Source organism: Phyllobates terribilis, unplaced genomic scaffold (assembly GCF_046119375.1).
Source record: "Phyllobates terribilis strain yellow unplaced genomic scaffold, ASM4611937v1 Scaffold_4__5_contigs__length_816908805, whole genome shotgun sequence".
In the NCBI taxonomy this organism is placed as follows: Eukaryota; Metazoa; Chordata; class Amphibia; order Anura; family Dendrobatidae; genus Phyllobates; species Phyllobates terribilis.
Window position 1 is genome coordinate 72641003 of NW_027362764.1, and position 22077 is coordinate 72663079.

The following is a 22077-nucleotide window of genomic DNA, read 5'->3' on the forward strand; positions in this document are numbered from 1 at the left end:
TGCAAGGTGTAAGTAAAGTTGAACTTTGGGATCCTGAAAAATGCAGCAAAAAAAGCAGCAAAAGATACAGCTAAATTGCAGCAAAAAACGCAGCAAGAAAATCAGCAAATAACACAGCAAAGCCTGCGTTTTGGCGGCAGCTTTTTTACTGCCTTCAGCAAAAACGCAATATGTGAACATGGCCTAAAAGTCCTGTTTGAAGCTCATATCCACATTATTGTGGTTATTAGGTGACTCCTCACTGACCCCAGACTAAGTAATTTTTATTAACACCACAATGTCTCACATTTCTGACAAGGAGCTGCCTAATATAAGAAGGAAGCACCAGGTTGTCCTATTATAGTTAATTGCTGGCAGTTCCAGTAGCAGCACAGTTTGTGAATAGCTATTTTTCAGGGCACCACTGTAATGAAAGCAGATTGCCAAAAATTGTCCACCTCTTATATTATTTGGATCATGTCGCCTCCCCTCCTCTCGCTTATCCTTCTGCACCTTTGCTGTCTTTCTTTACATCACTGATGTCCAAACCAGATCACAATAGAGAAAATGCACCAAAGTTGGTATTTTATACACAGTTCAAAATGGTTTGCCCCAAATAATTAAAAGGTGCAAACATTTTTTTATAGAATTTGGTGAATTTGAGGCTCAAAAGTCAGGAAATGAAATCCACACCCGCTAATAACAGACGTATGTGTGCCACTGAAATTATTTGATCTCCTGTGTAGTGTAATATATAGTATCCATCAAATGTCTTTTTTTATGAGAAAGAATAACTCGAGCTTCTGTACCAGTTAACATACGAAGGCTCCGAGACTGAATATTGTCCTCCAGTGGGTCAATGTCGAATATGGAGCCTGGGTCAGTACGCCAAACCTTAAGGTCTTTGTTGGGAGAAAAAAAGTGTGAGATGAAACAGAAGAAAAAATGAGGTTAAAGGGAACACAAATAATGAAAAAAAATAAGAAAAGAAATAAGAAATGGCAGAAAAGAGAGAAAAGAATATAGCAAGGAAAAAAATGGGAAAATTACAAAGTACAGTTGTGTCCATTCTTCCCCTTATTTGAATTTTTAACGACAGAAGTTCAAAACCTTCTCACGACATTATAACTAAACCCTCAAAAGTCTGCAGTTCCCATCACATCGACCGGGCGGCCACATACAGTATAGCTTAAACATCTCACGACAAATGATTGGGATATAATTAGTGATGAGTGAATGTGCTCGGATAAGGGGTTAACTGAGCAAGCTCGGGTGCTTACCGAGTATCTTCGGCGTGCTCATATATTATGTTCGAGTCCCTGTGTCTGCATGATTTGCGGCTGTTAGACAGCCTCAAAATGTGTGAGGATTCCCTAACAAACAAGCAATCTTCACGTGTGTTGAGGCTGTCAAACAGCTGCAAATCATGCAGACGCAGAGACTCGAACATAATATATGAGCACGCCGAAGATACTCTGTTAGCATCCAAGAGTGCTCGGTTAACCCTTCATCCGAGCATGTTCTCTCATCACTAGATATAATGTTTGGTATTGTTTTAATACTTAGTCATTTTGCACCACTCACGATATCAAACATTTTATAAGGTACATATGGTGGAAGTATTATTTAGGCACTGTATAGCAGTAGGACATCATGGACGGAAGAATAGAAGGAGCAAGGCGAAGAAGAAGACCAGCAACCCAATGGCTTGATACTATCAAGTTAACAAGATCGATCTTCCTGCAGATCATTCATCCATTATGTCGCCATGTCTCGAGACCGAGCTGAATGACGTTAAATAATAAATAAATAGCAATAGTATGTGTTCGCTGTATGACACAATACCGTAAGCACTATACTACACTGTATGCTACTAGTTTCTGTTTACTCTATGAAGGTACAGTGGGGGAAATAAGTATTTGATCCCTTGCTGTTTTTGTAAGTTTGCCCACTGACTAAGACATGAACAGTCTATAATTTTAAGGGTAGGTTAATTTTAACATTGAGAGATAGAATATCCCAAAAAAAATCAAGAAAATCACACTGTATAAATTAGATACATTTTTTTGCATTTTGCAGTGAGAAATAAGTATTTGATCCCCTACAAACCATTATGAGTTCTGGTTCCTACAGACCAGTTAGAAGCTCCTAATCAACTCGTTACCTGCATTAAAGACAGCTGTCTTACATAGTCACCCTTATAAAAGACTCCTGTCCACCGACTCAATTAATCAGTCAGACTCTAACCTCTACAACATGGGCAAGACCAAAAAGCTTTCTAAGGGTGTCAGGGACAAGGTCATAGACCTGCACAAAGCTGGAATGGGCTACAAAACCATGAGTAAGATGCTGGGTGAGGAGGAGACAACTGTTGGTGCAATAGTAAGAAAATGGAAGAAATATAAAATGACTGTCAATCGACATCAATCTGGGGCACCATGCAAAATCTCACCTCGCTGGGTATCCTTGATCATGAGGAAGGTGAGAGATCAGCCCAAAACTACACGGGCGGAACTTGTTAAATCCTGCAGTGCCCGCAATGTCCCCCTTCTCAAGAAGGCACATGTGCAGGCCCGTCTGAAGTTTGCCAATGAACACCTGGATGATTCTGTGAGTTATTGGGAGAAGGTGTTGTGGTCAGATGAGATAAAAATTGAGCTCTTTCGCATTAACTCAACTCGCCGTGTTTGGAGGAAGAAGAAGGATGAGTACAACCCTAAGAACATCATCCCAACCGTGAAGAATGGTGGGGAAAACATTATACTTTGGGGGTGCTTTTCTGCAAAGGGAACATGACGACTGCACCGTACTGAAGGAAAGATGGATGGGGTCATGTATCGCGAGATTTTGGCCAACAACCTCCTTCCCTCAGTAAGAGCATTGAAGATGGGTCGTGGCTGGGTCTTCCAGCAAGACAATGACCCAAAACATACAGCCAAGGCAACAAAGGAGTGGCTCAAAAAGAAGCACAGTAAGGTCATGGAGTGGCCTAGCCAGTCTCCAGACCTTAATCCCATAGAAAACTTATGGAGGGAGTTGAAGCTCCAAGTTGCCAAGCGACAGCCTCAAAATCTTAATGCTTAGAGATGATCTGCAAAGAGGAGTGGACCAAAATTCCTCCTGACGTGTGCGCAACCCTCATCATCAACTACAAAAAAAAGTCTGACTGCTGCGCTTGCCAACAAGGGTTTTGCCACCAAGTATTAAGTGTTGTTTGTCAGAGGGATCAAATACTTATTTCTCACTGCAAAATGCAAAAAAAATTATCTAATTTATACAATGTAATTTTCTTGATTTTTTGGGGATATTCTATTTCTCAATGTTAAAATTAACCTACCCTTAAAATTATACACTGTTCATGTCTTTGTCAGTGGGCAAACTTAGAAAAACAGCAAGGGATCAAATACTTATTTCCCCCACTGCATATGAAAATGATATTTGCCACTGGCTCATAGTGTTAAAGAATATGGACACTTTATGGAGGCATTTTTTTTTATTAATATTTTTGCTTAAAATAATTTTTCAATTGCATTAAATCAGTGTTGAGTCAGAAAATTGGAAGGATTGGATGGGGAGGAGAAAATTTTGCACCGTTGGCCTTCTATAGACTCTATACTGCACTGTTTATTACTGACTGCAGAATTAAAGGGTTATTCCCAAAAAATCAAGTTATCCCCTATTGATAGGATAGGAGATAACTTGCTGATCACTGGGGCGCCAACTACTTCACCCCATTGCGATCCCAAGATCGAGGCACTGGCACTGGCACACAGAATGGGTCACATGGTGTACATACACAGCCTCTGTTTCATTTATTGTCTATGGGACTGCACTCAGCTTTCTGGCAGTCCCATGGACAATGAATGGAACAGAGGTAGAGCATGTGCACCTCTTCTCAGGATTGTTGAGGGTCCCAGCAGTAGGACCCAAGGGATCAGCAAATTATATGCTATTCTGCAGTAAGGGATAATTAAATAATTAATTCCGTCATTGAGCTTGTTCCTTTTTTTGGACTCTTTGACTACTACAATAGTACAATACATGCATATTAAAGGACACTATTAGAACTGCATGATATCTTTCCTTCCAAAACCCCCAAAAAATTAAGGTGGGGCTTCAAACATTTTTTTTGCCTAGGTTCCTCATTGGAATGTGGATTCCCCGTGAAAATGAAGTCAATAGTTGAAATAGTATTACCAATGTATCATCAAAATGTAATCGAAGGTTTTCCAAAAAACTCACCTACAACGATTCCCGGCCGTCGGTCCATCTCCACTACATGGGGGTGGACACCCTTGTATGCAGCATCGCTGACGATCTGTGAGTTTTTCCTGACTCTCTCTGTCACTGGATCATCCGCTACTGGGGTGAAACCTCTGCCTTTCGTCTTCTCAAAGTCTTCATGATATTTTATCTAAAAAATAAAAGTTGTAAAAATAATAAATGGTGGCCATAAATGATAAAGACCTCATATGATGTGTAATCTAGATGTACGAAGTGGAAGACTTTCTAAGTCTTTTCAAAAAGTTTGCAAAATATCACAAATTACTCCATGAGTTGTTTGGTCAAGTTGGTCAAAAAAAATATGCACACACACACACATATATATATATATATATATATATTTAGCCATTTCTTAGTTGTATCTGTTTTTGGGAAAAATGGGCAACAACCAATATGGCAGCTATTAAAGCTCCAACAGATGTTGGCATCTAGTATTCCCTGTTCTTTACAAGTCAATTCCGCATAGTAATACAGTGTTACATAGTATACCCAATATTGCTGCATAAGATATCATAACTGGCATATACAGTAGGTGTCTATGTAGGTGAGGTCACAACCATTCACGATCGGTTTTATGGGGAGGCAAATTAGGCAATTTCTCATATACCCCTTTCCCAAGGAGGTTCCAAAGTACTGAATCCTCAAGAGCAACCTGAGGGTGGAGGGATAAAAACATTAAGGGATTTGTACCAAATTATTAAGCCATCACCAATCCATAAGACAGGTGAGAACATGCCGATTGCAACCTATCACTGGGACTCCTCCAGATGTCGAGAATGGGGCTCCTCAAAGCCCTTTCTGAAAGGAGAGAAAGTTGCACGTGTACACCACTGCTCCATTCATTGTTCATGGGTCTGCCAAAGATAGCCGAGAACAGCACTCCTCAGAGCTCCATTTTTGAGATGGTTGGGGGATCCCAGCAGTGAATCTATCCTGTATATAGTACCAAGTAATAACGTTTTTCCTAACAGTTTAAGGGTATGTGCACATGTGCTTTAAGTTTTCCGGAAGGAAGACGCTTATGGACACACCAGCGTCTTTTATCCTGAAGTGTCCTTTATACATTTATTATTTTTTCGTCTTTTAGACGAGAGTGGCTTCGAAGTGGAGGCCTGTTGAAGAATGGTCAGGTCACTTCTTTTAACTGCTTATGCATCTTTGGAAACCTGAATCGAAAGACTGAGCATATGAGCAGCAAGTCATCTTTACAAAGAAAAATGCATGTGTTCATTCTTTTTAGTGTGATTTAGTGCTTTTTTAGGTGGGTTACGGAGCATAATCACCTAAAAAGAACGTCTTGTGCACATACCCTAAGCCCCACTGACCCCTGAAGAAGCTGGTCAATTCCAGCGATACGTGTGGGGACCTTTGTTTCCACCCCTTTTATCTGATCTCATGTCTTATGACTTTCTCACGTTATATTTATAGGATTTTTTATATTTGTGTGGGGATTCACTTGCTTAAGAGTCCACAGTTTTGGACATTAAAGGGGGGGTTCATTTCCAGTTCTTAGCTTTATCAAATGCTAACTTGGAAATTTCTGGCCTTTTTGGGGGAGGGGGGGGGCTATTTGAAATGTTTTTGGTGAGCTTTTTTCTTGATTGTAAAAAAAAGTTAATTTTCGAACTTGCCAGAAGTTTTGTGGGTGCATCTTTTTTTTTTCTTTCCAAGCCCCACTGATCGATACAGGTTATGGCACCACTCCAGCAGTTTTTTTTCATTGCAGTGTTGGAGTGGTGCTAATAACGTAAGATCCCTGAATGTAAAACTAAACTCAACACCCACCATCAGCTCTTCCTGACGCTTCTCTGGTCCTGTGCCGCAACTTCTGACTAACTGGAAGTCAGAGGTAACGGTCAGAAGTCTATGAGGCTTCCATAGACTTGAATTGAAAAGTGACCTCTGGCTCACTGCAGAAAAGACTGGCGCAATCCTGCAGGACAAAAACTGCTGGAAACCGACCAGAGGGGGCAGATAACAGCAGAAGACGGCAGATGGTAAGTATAAATGCAGGGACTTTAGATTAGTAGCACCACGTAATAAAAAATTGCTGGAGTGGTGCATTAACCTTGTCCAGCATCAAAAAACCTGGAGAGCATTGGGTTTTATTTGGACACTAAATGGCGATATTATGTGGTAAATACACAGTAATTTATTTGGACACTATAAGGTAACATTATTTTAGATACTGTATTGGGCCAGTATAAAGGCATTATATTGCAGTATTGTTATAGTACTGAACGGTTGTACTGTGTGCTCACTGTATGGAAGTATTTGACATTTTACAGCAGTGTTTTCAGTGTAAACATTTGGATAAAAAGAGCAGAAGTATCTATATACCTCCTGTAGGAGCTGTAATGGTATCGTGTGTTGTCACTTTTAGAAAAAGAAGAGATGGATAATAGATACAACTAGGAAAGTGTGAGGAGACTGAATGTTTTTTTTTGCAATTTACATAAAAAGACAAACCAAGGCATAATATTTCATGGAGATACAGGCCTAAAAGTGGTAATATTAAATTATATAGCAGTCCAGTTAGCAATATACAGTGCACTATTTTATAACCTTACGCTGCATGCAGTGTGGAGAAAATAATCTCATATTAACAGCAAATATTCACATGTGACAGTATATCCAAAGCAGTCATGCGTGCACGCGATCACACGGCATACATTACTCTCACATTGTGCCAGGTTCAGTTTCATGCAGGTTAATAGAAAAAAAATCACAAAACCAAGTTAATAGAATAATTTTATTATGTTCTGATATTATACACAAGACCTTTATTACATTGTATGAGAAATACTGGACTTTGCATCCACAGGAGATATTGGTGGTGGTTACACAGCAAAGCAAAGTGCAGTTGTGTTCTGTAAACCTAGAATCCTCCTACCATTGAGATATGGTTTTGTGTTTCTTTGACATGCCTCAGCTCTGGAGTATCTACTATTACACTAGGTCTGCCCTTCATCTGCTGTAAGTCATTGCTGTATTTTACCTGGAGGAAAACGAGAAGATATAAGGAAGAAAGGGAGAAAGGCAATAGAAACACAACAAGGCAGAAAAACAATCTCTTAGACACCTGAAGACGAGGATGGCGCCTTCATGCCAATCAACACTTTTTATAGTTTGGTCTAACAGGTAAAAATGAAAGGGAACCTGTCACCTCCAAAAAATGCTTTTTACCTGTCGATATAGTGGTAATCTGCAGGTAAATAGTGCAGCATGTGTACAGTATGTGTGTGTGCAGCATGTGTGCAGTGTGCAGCATATGTGAGCAGTGTTTGTGTGCAGCTTGTGTGCAGCATGTGTACAGTGTATGTGCAGCGTGTGTGTGCAGCATTCGTGTGCAGCATAGGCTGTTAATCAAGGTGTAGGGGCTGTCTCCACCCTTAAAACTGGAAGTGAGCAGCTGCAGAGAGAATATAACATAATTTTCTCCCAGTAGCTGCTTTTACAATTGCAGCAAAAAATAGTTAATATGCTTTCTGCCTGCAGATTACCATAATATATGCAGGTAAATAGCATTTTTGGAGCTTACAAGTTCTCTTTAGGCTAGGGTCACTCGACTGTATTTTCTCTCATCCAAAAAAATCTGTCCGCTTATGCTAATCACACTCTGATCAGAGTTTGATCAGAGTGTGATCCATAGTGTGATCCAAACATTTGAATGAGTAGATTATGGAAAAAAAATTCTCCATCTTCTCCATTCTGTCAGTCCGTGAAAATCGGACCACACTCAGATGTCATCCAAGTGCGGTTCGATTTTTTCCATTGACTTGCATGACTGAGTGCGGTTTGAATATCAGATGCACCAAGTTGTTGCAAAATTTAGCATCCAAAAAGGCGCATGGTAAGCCAATAAAGAGGTAATGTAAAGTGAAAGAAAAGTATCTAACTGTATACCAAGTTTATCATCCAAGATGAGTGACAAGTTTGTGCATTCATACTGGCGAGTCTAAGGCTGTGTGCCCACTATGCGTTTTTTAAGCGTTTCCACAGCGGCAATTCCGCCGCAGAAACGCTTAAAAAACGCTTGGTAGAAGGCCTGCCATGTTCCCCAATGATAATCCGCATGTGCTGTGCACATGCCGCGGAAATTTCCGCTGCGGATTATCATTGCAGAAAAATCCGCAACACTACCAATTATTTTGCGGAAGCGCTGCGTTTTCGCCGCCATTGACTTGCATTGGAACGCATGTCATCCACATCACTGGATCTGTACATGCGGAATCCATGCGTTTCAATGTGCGGATGGTACCCGAGTTTGGAGAAGAGGAGACTTTCCTCCGGACCCGGGTACCATAGAACCTGTAAAAAAAGAATAACATAAAAAATATACATTATACTTACCTTCTGATGGCCCCCAGTGTCTTTATCCGATGCGTCTTGGCTTGCCGGCAGCTCGCGGTAGACTCAAGGACCTGCCATGACTTCATTTAGTCATGTGACGGGTCACGCGACCGCTGACGTCGGCAGGTCCTTTAGTGTACCGCGAGCTGCGGGCAAGCCAGGACAAGGACAATAGGGGGCCATCAGAAGGTAAGTATATATTTATTTTCTATTTTTTACCATTCTTTTACGGTCACACTATATAAATCCATGCTGTTTGCATGGATTTATATAGTGTGACCAAGTTGTCAAGCACTTTCCAAGTGATGCTAAAATCGCTTGGAAAGCGCTTGACAACCCGCATGCGGAAATGCAAGTGAAGAACGCTTCACATCTGCATGTCCCTGGCAGGAAAAACGCATGTACAATCCACATGTACAATCCGCATGTACAATCCGCATGCATTTTCTCTGCCAGGGAGATGCAGAAACGCTCAGGAAAAAAAACGGAGCATTTCTGCATCGTGGGCACATAGCCTAAGTCTGCACTGTCTAAAAATTTGGACAGGATTAGTAGATCTGTCCCAGTGCAAAAATGTGACCTTGTAGATTCATTCACTGCTAAGTCAGATGTGGTTGCATTGGAGACCTCTCAGCAAACTAACCCAATAATCATCCTAGAAAGAAAGAAAACCTTGATTTACTTTGCCTGCAGCCAAGCACTCGACCTTTGCCATTTAAAGATAAAATTCATCTAAAAACAGTTTTTCAAGTGTCCAAAAGCTAAGTCCCAGAGCTTCCAGCACTTAGTAATTCACACCTATTCAGAACTCATGTGAGACTTCTGTCAATGGAAACCTCCAAGACAATTTACGAGCTGTCACCCAACCACCCCCATCTACACCTCGGTTAATAACACTTGCCGAACTAATGTTCTCTTGGTTCTTTTTAACCCTCTCCATCTCTGGAGTAAGGCCAACAGATGTGACTTTACCAACTTTTTCTTTGTAATGGACCTGAAAATACAGAAAACAATGTTACAAATAAGGTTGGAATTAAGTTTTGAAAATGTTATCTATGAAAATTGTGGATATAAGACCATGACCAAACTGGTATTGCAACAAGTGATACTTGAAGTATTAATGATTATGTGGACCATGAAAGATTAAAGAGGTTGTCCACTGCTTTTTCATTGATGAGCTATCCTTTGGATAGGTCATCAATGCCTAATCGGTCGGGGTCAAATCAATAGTATGGGGATGTGTAGTACCCTGCCACAGCCAAAATCAGAAGACAATAGAATGAAATTGAAAGGGAGAAGATACAGATTAGATATTAGAAATAAAAATTTGAGGGTGATTAAAGAGTAGAACAGGCTGCTATGAGAGGTGATGAGTTCTCCTACAATGGAAGTCTTCATACAGAGGCTGGACAGACATCATGGTTTAGTGAATCCTGCATTGAGCCGGGGGTTGGACACGATGACCCAGGAGGTCCCTTCCAACTCTAACTTCAATGATTCTATGATTCTAAGACAGGGTAGTTCCGCAATCGAGCAGTTCAGACACCGAGAACAGCTGATCGGCAGGGTTGCCAGGTGTCAAACCCTGACCGTTCAGACATTGATGACCTATCCAAATGATAGGCCATCAATGAAAAAGTAGTGGACAACCTCTTTAAAAGGATCCAACTGAAATTTCAATTGAAAAACTGAAGATTCTTTGACTGAAGATATTTGAAGATTATCATGATTATCTTATTCATTTTGTCTGTATGAAGTCGCGTATTCAAAGTCGGCAAAGACCCAAGATCAAACCTGAACTACCTTAACTAGCCACAATGGCTGACTGTAAGAGGATCGCAAACTCCCCAAATGCATGTGTCAATAAGTCAAGAAAAAATTAATGAAAGCAACTGATGAAAAGGAGAAGAGAAAAACAGCTGTTTACTGTCAAACAGCGCCATTCTTATCCATAAATTGCTGAGCTTCAACCTCAAAGTCTCACGCTTTCTGGAAGTAAGCAGCCATTTATTTCTAACCTTATACAGCTCAATTAACCTTTTTTTCCCCTCTAAAATATTTTTCATGACTTTCAAGATTAAGTAATTTTTATCTGTAGAAGGAAATATGGTGAAATATATTGAAAATCTATGAGAAGACTCTTGCCGTGCTGAAATGCTCTTGGTTCCTCTTAGCTAGTTCCATCTCTGGAGTTATGCTGACCGAGGTTGCTTTGAACAGTGGCTCCTTATAATGAACCTGTTAATTGGAAGTTAAATAATTAGATCAATGAACTAGTTGCCAACAGTCAAACAGGTTTAAGACCTCACGGACGGCTGGCCTCCTCCAACTTGCAGTGGCCAATGACCAAATGACTTTGCCTCCCAAACTTCTAGCCTTTGACCACTGCTGGTGGGAAGAATTTCAGACCGTCATCTGTGTAGTCTTACCCTAAGGCTATGTTCACAAAGAGGTTTTTTTATGTGGTTTTTGGAGTGAATTCTCCTAAATCCACATGAAAAAAAAAATCGCATTTTATATCTGCTTGAAAAATCTTCAGAATCATTTGAATAAGAAAATGCGCTTATAGTGCAGATGACGCATATTTTTTTCCATTAGTTTTTTAATGGCATGTCAGTTCTTTGAGTTTTCCATATGTAAATCATGACAATAACGCATTTTTCACTCGGTTTTTATTGTGTTTTTTTTTTATAGGTTTTTGCAAGAGAAACCACACTCTATTACTATACCTCATATCAAAAAAAAAAAGTGAAGCAAAAATGAGGAAATGTGCGCCAAAAAAACGCGGTAAAACATTGTAAACAAAAAGTGTGCCTTTACAAAACCATGCACTTTTTAGAAGTGGTTTTTACACATGGATGTTTCTAGCTGAAAAATCCTTGTAAAAAGAACACTGTGTGAAAATACCCTAATAAAACTATACGGTTGCTGATTGTTTCTTTTACATTGCTAATGTTTTTCTGGATTTCCTTAACCCTCTTGATTTCAGGCAGGTCAGGTATCACTGTGGCAGGTCCAATATCTTCTTTATACTTCACCTGCAAAAATCAAAAGTTTATTTACTCAAAGAGCGTTCCTAGAGGTCAAGGATTTGGTTCAAAAGGGATCCAAGGATTTTCTACACCAATTTACTTGTGTGTTAAGGGCAAAGATAACATACTTTTCAACAAAACGATTTTTGCTTGGACAACCTTGGGAAACAGACCACAAGAAGAGTTGGGGATAGCAAAACCAAGCCAGAAAGTGGACATTTGGGGGGTTTCCAAAGCATTCTTGGGAGCCTAAAGGTGTATTCTCAAGTTAGGTCCTGAGCAACTCATAACTATGTATTTTCTTTACAGTCTCCTCACTTCCTAATTTCTGGCGGGGGTGGATTCTCCTCCTCGAGGGACAGTTCTGGTGAGAAGCGGAGCTGTAGTATTGAATAAGCAAACAGCTCTGGGCAGCAAGAGACAAGATTTGCAGACGTGCTCTGAAACCTGCAAGGCTGGCTATTTATAATTGCATCTATTCCGAAGATGAGGGGAAGGGAGGTGAGCTGCTTACTGTTGTATAAAAATCAATGGGCTGAAGAGAACTGACTAGGATGTTAAGAGTTAACTCCTCTCCTGGAATGTAACTACAGTGTACCTCCAGTGTCTGGAGACCAAACTCCATGGAAACGAGCTGTACACAATAAAAGATAAAAGCTGTCATTGCAGGAGAATGACAGCAGATAAAGCAAGTAATTTGCAAACTTGCTTATTTTCAAGCTGTCTATGTAACTAATAAATTTAAGAACTTGAGAACACCCCTTTCAATGTATGTATCCAGATTTACAGTCTAAAGTTTGGTAAGTTTGAGAGAACCAATTTTTAGTTTACAGAACAGTATTATTTTCCAATGACTACCTTGTCCATATGAACAGGGAAAAAAACTTAAAACCATAAAACATCATAGTAAGAGAGAAAGTGACTATAAACAAAATAATAATGGACAAAATATTCACCAACTGATCTCGAAGGGTGCAGTGTAATACTACTTCCATAACTGATGAGCCATTGTGAGGTGCTGTAATAAAGACTACTCCATCTGTAGACTATTTTTTACCTTACAACTTATCACTAGATGAAATGAGAAATTCAGAGATTCTTACTGCGCTTATATTTTGCTGCGTGATCTTGACTCTTTCCATCTCTGGGGTTTCTCTGATGGACGTTCCAGCACCTAGTCCCTTCTTATAAAATACCTGGGGGTAAAAGAAAAAGATTTGATAACGATTGTAACACCGGCACTAAACACATCATGGAGTGCAGATGGGCGCTGCCGATCCGGGAGGTGAGTATAAGCTTTTTTTTGTTTTCTTGCACCACTCCGGGCCCATTAAGATTAAGATCGTTTTTTAATGGGTGAGATACAAACGTTTTGGTAAATGTGGACCATTAATACCCAATGTACTTTCGACCTAAAGGGGTGAATAATGAATTGTAGCCCTTCTAGCCAAGGTAGAATGAAACACCTAAGACTCCTCAATCATTGTTTTACTTACAGAACTTATGGATTTTTGAGCATTTCGGACCCTCTCTATTTCAGGAGTGTCGGCGACAGTAGAGTATGAGGAGCGCAGTCTTTCAGCTTCATCTTTGTATCTTTTCTGCAACCATATAAAAAGTCTGAATGAAGATCGGCAAAAAAAAAATAAAAATGAAATTTCCAGAAACGTTTTCCATTTAATTAAAAGGTAACTGCACTTTCAAAAAGTTTCAGTGAGGTATTGATGTACCCTATTGATCGCTGAAACTAAAGGGTAAAAGTTTGGAGTGGTGGGATTAGTTGAAGATGACTAAAATTTATGAGCCCATCTTAAGCAAACCACGTCTACAGGGGGAGAGCTGCTCTTCATTTCAGAAATCAGTGTTTTTAGCCCCCAACAGATCAAAACCTCTGACAGGGCTCATTAAGACATCAGTATTTTCCAAGTATGAGAAAAACTGACCTATTATTTTGATCAGAATTTCATCAGACTGTGGTGCGAGTGTCATCAGTTTTTCTCGTTCGTGGTGAAAAAAAAAAAAGTTTCTCAAACTTCCCCTATCTGCCAGTCCGTGAGAATTGGACTGCATTTACATGTCATCTGAGCGTGGTCTGATTTTTTCACGAACCTATAGTCTTGCATTGCCGATTTTGATCAAAATTGGACATTGTCTCCAATATTTCCTTGGAACGCTAGATTCGAGAAAAAAAATCAGACGTGCACAGTCATAGGTACGAGTGCTATCTGTGAAAGCCACGGATAGCACTTGTCCAAGAAAATCGGATGTGTGAATGAGGCCTAACAGTCAAAAGTTTATGAAAATGTTATTACTCTAAGTAAAAAATCTATTTTGGCTTTGTATGGGCTAGTCTGTGTCAGACTTTAGTCTGTGTCCATCACCTTAAGTGTCCATTGCTGAAATGTGAGAAACATGAATTAATCCTCAATAATATGATGCATGCAGACTGTACCTTACCTGCCACCACCGCACTCTAATCAGCATCTCTGTTTATCCATTCCTCTTACAGGTACGTGACCCAACTTTCCCATCCTGACTTCCATGCAGACTTCTCTATACCTCTCTGCTCCTATTTACTAATGGTACGTGACCAAACTTTCCCGTCCTGACTTCCATGCAGACTTCTCTATACCTCTCTGCTCCTATTTACTAATGGCAAGTTCTTCAAGTTACACCAGCTACCCCCCACTTTCATTTATGACCTTATTTACTTAGCCTTTGAGTATCCAGCATCTGGTTCAGCCTTAATCAGCTGATCAAGATGAGCACAGACCACTACCCTCTGGTTCACAGCTGAATGCATTCTGTTACAAATATATTGTGAGCCAGGAATCTGTGTCAGACTTTAGTCTGTGTCCATCACCTTAAGTATCCATTGCTAAAGTGTGAGAAACATGAATTAATCCTGAATAATATGATGCATGCAGACTGTACCTTACCTGCCACCACCGCACTCTAATCAGCATCTCTGTTTATCCATTCCTCTTACAGGTACGTGACCCAACTTTCCCATCCTGACTACCATGCAGACTTCTCTATACCTCTCTGCTCCTATTTACTAATGGCATGTTCTTCAAGTTACACCAGCTACACCCCACTTTCATTTATGACCTTATTTACTTAGCCTTTGAGTATCCAGCATCTGGTTCAGCCTTAATCAGCTGATCAAGATGAGCACAGACCACTACCCTCTGGTTCACAGTTGAATGCATTCTGTTACAAATATATTGTGAGCCAGGAATCTGTGTCAGACTTTAGTCTGTGTCCATCACCTTAAGTGTCCATTGCTGAAGTGTGAGAAACATGAATTAATCCTGAATAATATGATGCATGCAGACTGTACCTTACCTGCCACCACCGCACTCTAATCAGCATCTCTGTTTATCCATTCCTCTTACAGGTACGTGACCCAACTTTCCCATCCTGACTACCATGCAGACTTCTCTATACCTCTCTGCTCCTATTTACTAATGGCATGTTCTTCAAGTTACACCAGCTACCCCCCACTTTCATTTATGACCTTATTTACTTAGCCTTTGAGTATCCAGCATCTGGTTCAGCCTTAATCAGCTGATCAAGATGAGCACAGACCACTACCCTCTGGTTCACAGCTGAATGCATTCTGTTACAAATATATTGTGAGCCAGGAGTCTGTGTCAGACTTTAGTCTGTGTCCATCACCTTAAGTGTCCATTGCTGAAGTGTGAGAAACATGAATTAATCCTGAATTGAACCTGAAGGGAACTGGATACTAAGTCACAGTAAACAATGTTTGTGTTTGTTTTCACTCTAGCCCCCTTAATCCTTCACCTTTTCCAAACACCCCTAATCCCTACACCTAGTAAGGAACTCTTTATCTCTCCCTCCATTCTCCCCACCCATCTCACCTCCTCCTCAGAGCTATTCCTCAACATACAATCCTTTGTCTCCAAACACAGACAGCCACCTCATACCCTCTCCTGCTCCCACCTACTAATGCTTTCTCTGCTCCTCCTCACTGCCGGCGACATCTCTCCACATCCCGGCCCTGCTCACCACATCCCTACGATCACTTTCACCTCCTACCCACGATCTATCCCAAACTCTAGTAACCCTTCTAACCTTATACCCATCCGCTCAGCCCCTGCTTCCCCAGTCCCTCTAACAGGAGCTCTATGGAACGCTCGCTCCGTCTGCAACAAACTTTCCTACATTCACAACCTCTTCATCACTAACAAGCTTTCCTTCCTCGGCATCACTGAAACCTGGCTCACCCCCTCCGACACGGCCTCTCCTGCTGCACTTTCGTATGGCGGATTCCACCTCTCCCATACCCCCTGCCCCACCGGCAAGCACGGTGGAGGAATAGGTTTCCACCTCTTAGATAACTGTTCCTTCACCCATATCCCACTGCCGCCCTCAATTACTCTCCCCTCTTTTGAAGTGCACTGTGTGCGCATCTACTCCCCCTCCAGCCTCCAACTGGCTGTCATCTACCGCCCCCCAGGATCAACCACCACTTTCTTTGACCACTTGGCTACTTCATTTCCTCTCCAATGACATCCCCACTATCCTCATGGGCGACTTTAACATCACCATTGACACTTCCCTCTCAGCAGCCTCTAAGCTTCTATCCCTCACTTCATCCTTTGGTCTTACCCAGTGGTCTTCCACACCCACCCACAAAGACGGCCACACACTGGACCTCATCTTCACCCGCCTCTGTTCCCTATCTAACCTCTCTAACTCACCTCTCCCTCTCTCTGACCACAACCTACTTACATTCTCTACCCTCTCCTCTCCAGGGCAACAATCCCCACTCCACAAACTTGCATACCCTCGCATAAATCTCAAACACCTTGACCTACACTCACTCTCTGAATCCCTCCTCCCTCTTATAGACATTAGTTCCTTACACGATGCACATGTTGCTGCCAGTTTATACAACACCACAACAGCTGCAGCTCTTGATTCGGTCGCCCCCCTCACACATTCCAAGGCTCGCACAATCAACAGACAACCCTGGCATACCAGCCTAACTAAAGAACTGCGACGGGCCTCCAGCGTAGAGGGAAAAGGTCCCACTCCAATGAGCACTTTGTCGCATTCAAACAGTCCCTCATTACCTTCAAGTCCACACTCACTGCAGTAAAACAAACATTCTTCGCATCACTCATATCCTCCCTGTCTCACAACCCCAAACAACTATTGAACACCTTCAATTCTCTCCTCCATCCCCCAGTGCCTCCTCCCTCTCCTCTTATTTCAGCCGAAGACTTTGCCTCATTCTTCAAGCAGAAAATTGACACCATCAGACAAAGCTTTCGCCTAAAGCTCCCACAGCCCCTCCCCACACCAACTCAACCCTCTTCCTCCAAAACCACCTTCTCCACCATTTCTGAAGATCAACTTTCCTCTTTACTCTCCAAATCACACCTCACCACCTGTAAACTTGACCCAATCCCGTCCCACCTCATCCCAAACCTTACCACTATCTTCATCCCACCCCTAGCCCACCTCTTCAACCTTTCACTAACAACTGGTGTCTTCCTTTCATGCTTCAAACACGTCTCAATCACACCCATCCTCAAAAAGCCCTCCCTTGACCCATCCTCTCTGTCTAGCCATCGCCCCATATCACTTCTCCCCTATGCCTCAAAACTACTGGAACAGCACGTCCATTCTGAGTTGTCCTCCCACCTCTCCTCCTGCTCCCTCTTCGACCGCCTACAATCTGGCTTCCGACCGCACCATTCTACTGAAACTGCCCTGACTAAAGTCACCAACGACCTACTAACCGCCAAATCTAAGCGACACTACTCTGTCCTCCTCCTCCTAGACCTGTCATCTGCCTTCGACACAGTGGACCATTCCCTCTTCCCCTACAAACTCTCTCATCTCTCGGCATCACAGACTTGGCCCTATCCTGGATCTCCTCATACCTAACAGACAGGACATTCAGTGTCTCCCACTCACACACCACCTCCTCATCACGCCCCCTATCTGTCGGTGTCCCCCAAGGTTCAGTTCTAGGACCCCTGCTCTTCTCCATCTACACCTTAGGCCTGGGACAGCTCATAGAGTCTCATGGCTTTCATTATCACCTCTATGCTGATGACACACAGATCTACCTCTCTGGACCCGATATCACCTCCTTACTAACCAAAATCCCACAATGTCTGTCTGCTATTTCATCCTTCTTCTCTGCTAGATTTCTAAAACTTAACATGGACAAAACAGAATTCATCATCTTTCCGCCATCTCATTCACCCCCCCAACTGACCTATCTATCAATGTCAATGGCTGCTCACTCTCCCCAGTCCCTCAGGCTCGCTGTCTTGGGGTAACCCTGGACTCTGTACTCTCCTTCAAACCACATATCCAAGCCCTTTCCACTTCCTGCCGACTCCAACTCAAAAATATCTCCCGGATCTGCACATTCCTCAACCATGAATCTACAAAAACACTAGTGCATGCCCTCATCATATCCCGCCTCGACTACTGCAACCTCCTGCTCCGTGGCCTCCCTTCTAACACTCTCGCGCCACTCCAATCTATCCTAAACTCTGCTGCCCGACTAATCCACCTGTCCCCCCGCTATTCCCTGGCCTCTCCTCTCTGTCAATCTCTTCACTGCCTCCCCATCGCTCAGACTCCAGTTCAAAACCTTAACCATGACATGCAAAGCCATTCACAACCTATCTCCTCCATATATCTCTGACCTAGTCTCCCGTTACATACCCGCACACAACCTCCGATCCTCACAAGATCTCCTTCTCTACTCCCCTCTTATCTCCTCTTCCCACAATCGCATACAAGATTTCTCCCGTGCTTCCCCTCTACTCTGGAACTCTCTACCCCAACACATCAGACTCTGGTCGACCGTGGAAACCTTCAAAAGGAGCCTGAAGACCCACCTCTTCCGACAAGCCTACAACCTGCAGTAACCACCGCTGCATGACCAGCTCTACCCTCACCTAATGTATCCTCACCCATCCCTTGTAGATTGTGAGCCCTCGCGGGCAGGGTCCTCGCTCCTTCTGTACCAGTCGCTGTCACATTGTGTTCAAGATTATTGTAATTGTTCTTGTATTATACTCCTTTTTCACATGTAAAGTGCCATTGAATAAATGGCGCTATAATAATAAATAATAATAATAATAAATGGATCTTTTTGAAATATTATACAGTTCTCCTTCTTTAAAATATCCAACCTCCAACTACCAATAAATATATCACAAATCAAACCAGATCTTAAAGGGAACATTTTAACTGAAAATTACCTTTTATTTATTTTAATTTTCATATTATGGTCTATATTTAAAAAAAAATTCAAAAGACTAACTTATTCAAATTGGCCACTAAGGCTAATACTAAACTTATATTTCCTGTCCTGTACATGTAGATAGATTGCAATATACTGACTCATTGGGTTAGAGAGGAGAGCCTTTCTAGATATGCAGTGATATAGGCACAGGTCATTGTACAGGAGGAGGAGGAGGAAGTGAGCTGTGACATTACCTATTGTGAAGGATGGAACCTGTGTTATCTACTGTATATAGAGGTGTTATCAGTCATTGTAAAGGAGGAGGAGGAGGTGAGCTGTGACATCACCTATTGTGAAGGATGGAACCTGTGTTATCTACTGTATATAGAGGTGTTATCAGTCATTGTAAAGGAGGAGGAGGAGGAGAGCTGTGACATCACCTATTGTGAAGGATGGATCCTGTATTATTTACTGTATATAGAGGTGTTATCAGTCATTGTACAGGGGGAGGAGGTGAGCTGTGACATCACCTATTGTGATTGGTGGATCTTGTATTATATACTGTATATAAAGGTGTTATTAGTTATTGCACAGGAGGGGGGGGGTAAGCTGTGATATCACCTATTGTGAAGGATGGATCCTGTATTATCTACTGTATATAGAGGTGTTATCAGTTATTGTACAGGAGGGGGAGGAAGTGAACTATGACATCACCTATTGTGAATGGTGGATCCTGTGTTATCTACAGTATATAGAGGGGTTATCAGTATTTGTACAGGAGGCGGAGAAGAAGAGCTGTGACATCAGCTATTGTGATGGATGGATCTTGCATTATCTACTGTATATAGACGGGTTATCAGTCATTTTATAGAGGAGGAGGAGGTGAGCTGTGACATCACCTATTGTGAATGATGGATCCTGTGTTATCTACTGTATATAGAGGTATTATCAAACATAATACAGGAGGAGGAGGTGAGCTGTGACATCACCTATTGTGAAGGATGGATCCTGTGTTATCTACAGTATATAGAGGTGTTATCAGTCATTTTAATGCTGCCTGTGATGATAGCGAGACTGCTGAAAAGTTTACTTCTGTACAGAACAGAAAGTGTGAGTGTAGCATTAGGCAGTGTTAAAATAAAGTTAGTTATATGGAGAATTTTAAAAAATTCTGCCTTTTTTTCCAAGGACATTTAACATAAAACCTGATTTAAACAATAGGTCATTTCGGGTGAAATGTTCCCTTTAATGGTACAAATATATCAGATAAATGCAAGTATTATGTGTTGTCCATTCAGTGTGGACAATGAGCCATCGGCCGTCCGCCCTTACATTACTGTACATATCAGACAAAGCAGCGGCTGTAGTTACTACCTGGCTTGCAATCTCTGAAGCTCTTTTAGCTCTCTGCAGCTCGGGTATATCTGGCCCAACCTGCATTCCTTTCCCTTTAATCTCAGTTTCTAGATCTTTTTTATATCCTTTCTGCAAAGAAAAAAACATTTAAGATACATGATATCCTTAGGAGTTAAACTCCAGAAAACATGGTCACAAGTTGCTCATTTTTCATTTTTTTTCCCGAATATAAATAAAGTTATTCATGTAGACATAGATCATCCCTGTAAATGTATGTAGACTTAAATCAGGAGCAGTTATCACTGGATGTGACTTGTAACTTCCTGAGATTCAGGAGACCTTTAGGATTACTCTTGCTGGAAGTTTGCAGGCCCCTTTGATGACTTGTTTGTTATGTGTTTAAATGTCCCTGAAGTCAGAAGAGGGCGCTATCTAAGGTATAGTGCAATCTTGCATTATGGACAGTGAGGACAGGCAGCATCTGCTTCTGGATTTGGGTCTACAAGTATTGAAACTTTGTGCAATTTTGTATTAAAATAGACAAAAAAAAACTTTGGGGAACTGAGGTGGAGGCCGATGTGATGACACACTCTATTATTATTGTTTTGGGTATGTCTGATTATAATCCATCTTTAATTCTTCACTATTGCTTTTATATTTTGTTCATTACATTGCACCAAATCTCTATTGTAATTAACTTTTTGGATTTATATGTGCCTATAAACACCTGTTATAATTACTCCTTGATAATATTCTGCCATCTGGTGGCTATGTAGCGCCCCGAGGGTTCGGTCGCTACAGAGGTATTGCATCTCACCCAGAGGTGTGATATCTCACTTCCAGGTAAGGATGGAGTGTGGCTCAGGACCCCAACACCCACATGCACTACACCACATTTCCGGGGGACAGGGCGACAATGCTCCCGGGTGTGAGCACAACTGCCCCTGTCCCTGGCTGGAGTGGGGGGAGGGAACACCTAGAAAGGGGGAACCCGGTAGTGTGTGGGTGGGGAGAGTAGATCCCGGGTGCACTGTATAGAGGAGTATATATGGTGGGCACCATCTTAGAGTCAGAGGAGAAAGTGAGAGAGAGAGAGAAAGAGAAGGAGGCTGGGAGCAGAGGCTCTGCATGGGCTCTGCTCCGCAGGCAGACCAAGTCTTAAGGCCTGGGCCTGGCTTCCTTTTCTAGCGGGTGGTGGCATTACATGATTGCTGCAACCAACCAACGACCTCTGATCAACTGTTTCTTCCACTCGGACAGAGTATAAAGGTTGATTCTATCATGTGATGCAACCGACTAGAAGAGGAAGTCAGGAGCCCAGTGAGTGAATGCCAGCAGCTGACCAGAGAAGTGGTGCCGGTCCAGTACACGAGTCTGGGCTTTTTTAATATTTTTGAAGCCAACTAGCAGCATTGAAAAGAACTTTTTATTAAAGTAATGTATATAACTCCTTTAAAATTCCCTTCTCAATTAGGAACATAACTTGCAAAAAAATGCCCTGGTCCATTGAATCGTCTACTACAGTTAACTAAATTGTACCAACCTGGCTCACCAACTCAGAGACCCTCTTAAAATGCTGTAACTCCGGTATATCAGCACCCACTTGCATTCCTTTTCCTTTGATTTCCGTTTCCAAATCTTTCTTGTATTCTTTCTGTTCGGAAATTTAAAAAAAAATAGACAACATTTAACACATTAATCTATGGAAATAAAGTTATATTTATCCCGTAGCCCAAATTAAACTGTACTGAAACAAAGAGGTTTCGTTAAAAGGGTTTCTTTGCTTTCCATAATCCCTTCTTGGGCCAACCACAAAGTGTTCTCCTG

At 41.7% G+C, this 22077-nt stretch overlaps 1 protein-coding gene across 7 annotated transcripts in view; it reads right to left on the reverse strand.

The window, feature by feature from the left end:
- The window catches only part of NEBL (nebulette), a 292333-nt gene that overhangs the window by 12035 nt on the left and 258221 nt on the right, over nucleotides 1-22077 (reverse strand). For 5 of the 7 annotated variants that reach the window (XM_073677481.1, XM_073677483.1, XM_073677480.1 and 2 more), the window contains 9 exons: nucleotides 21794-21904; nucleotides 20269-20379; nucleotides 13145-13249; nucleotides 12752-12844; nucleotides 11562-11654; nucleotides 10762-10854; nucleotides 9518-9610; nucleotides 7157-7261; nucleotides 4222-4393 (listed from right to left, as the gene is read on the reverse strand). In XM_073677481.1, coding sequence (XP_073533582.1) covers nucleotides 4222-4393; nucleotides 7157-7261; nucleotides 9518-9610; nucleotides 10762-10854; nucleotides 11562-11654; nucleotides 12752-12844; nucleotides 13145-13249; nucleotides 20269-20379; nucleotides 21794-21904 — 976 coding nt within the window. Of the gene's footprint in view, nucleotides 1-788; nucleotides 882-4221; nucleotides 4394-7156; nucleotides 7262-9517; nucleotides 9611-10761; nucleotides 10855-11561; nucleotides 11655-12751; nucleotides 12845-13144; nucleotides 13250-20268; nucleotides 20380-21793; nucleotides 21905-22077 lie in introns of all 7 variants that reach the window. The other 2 variants (XM_073677486.1, XM_073677485.1) reach the window with 2 other exon arrangements.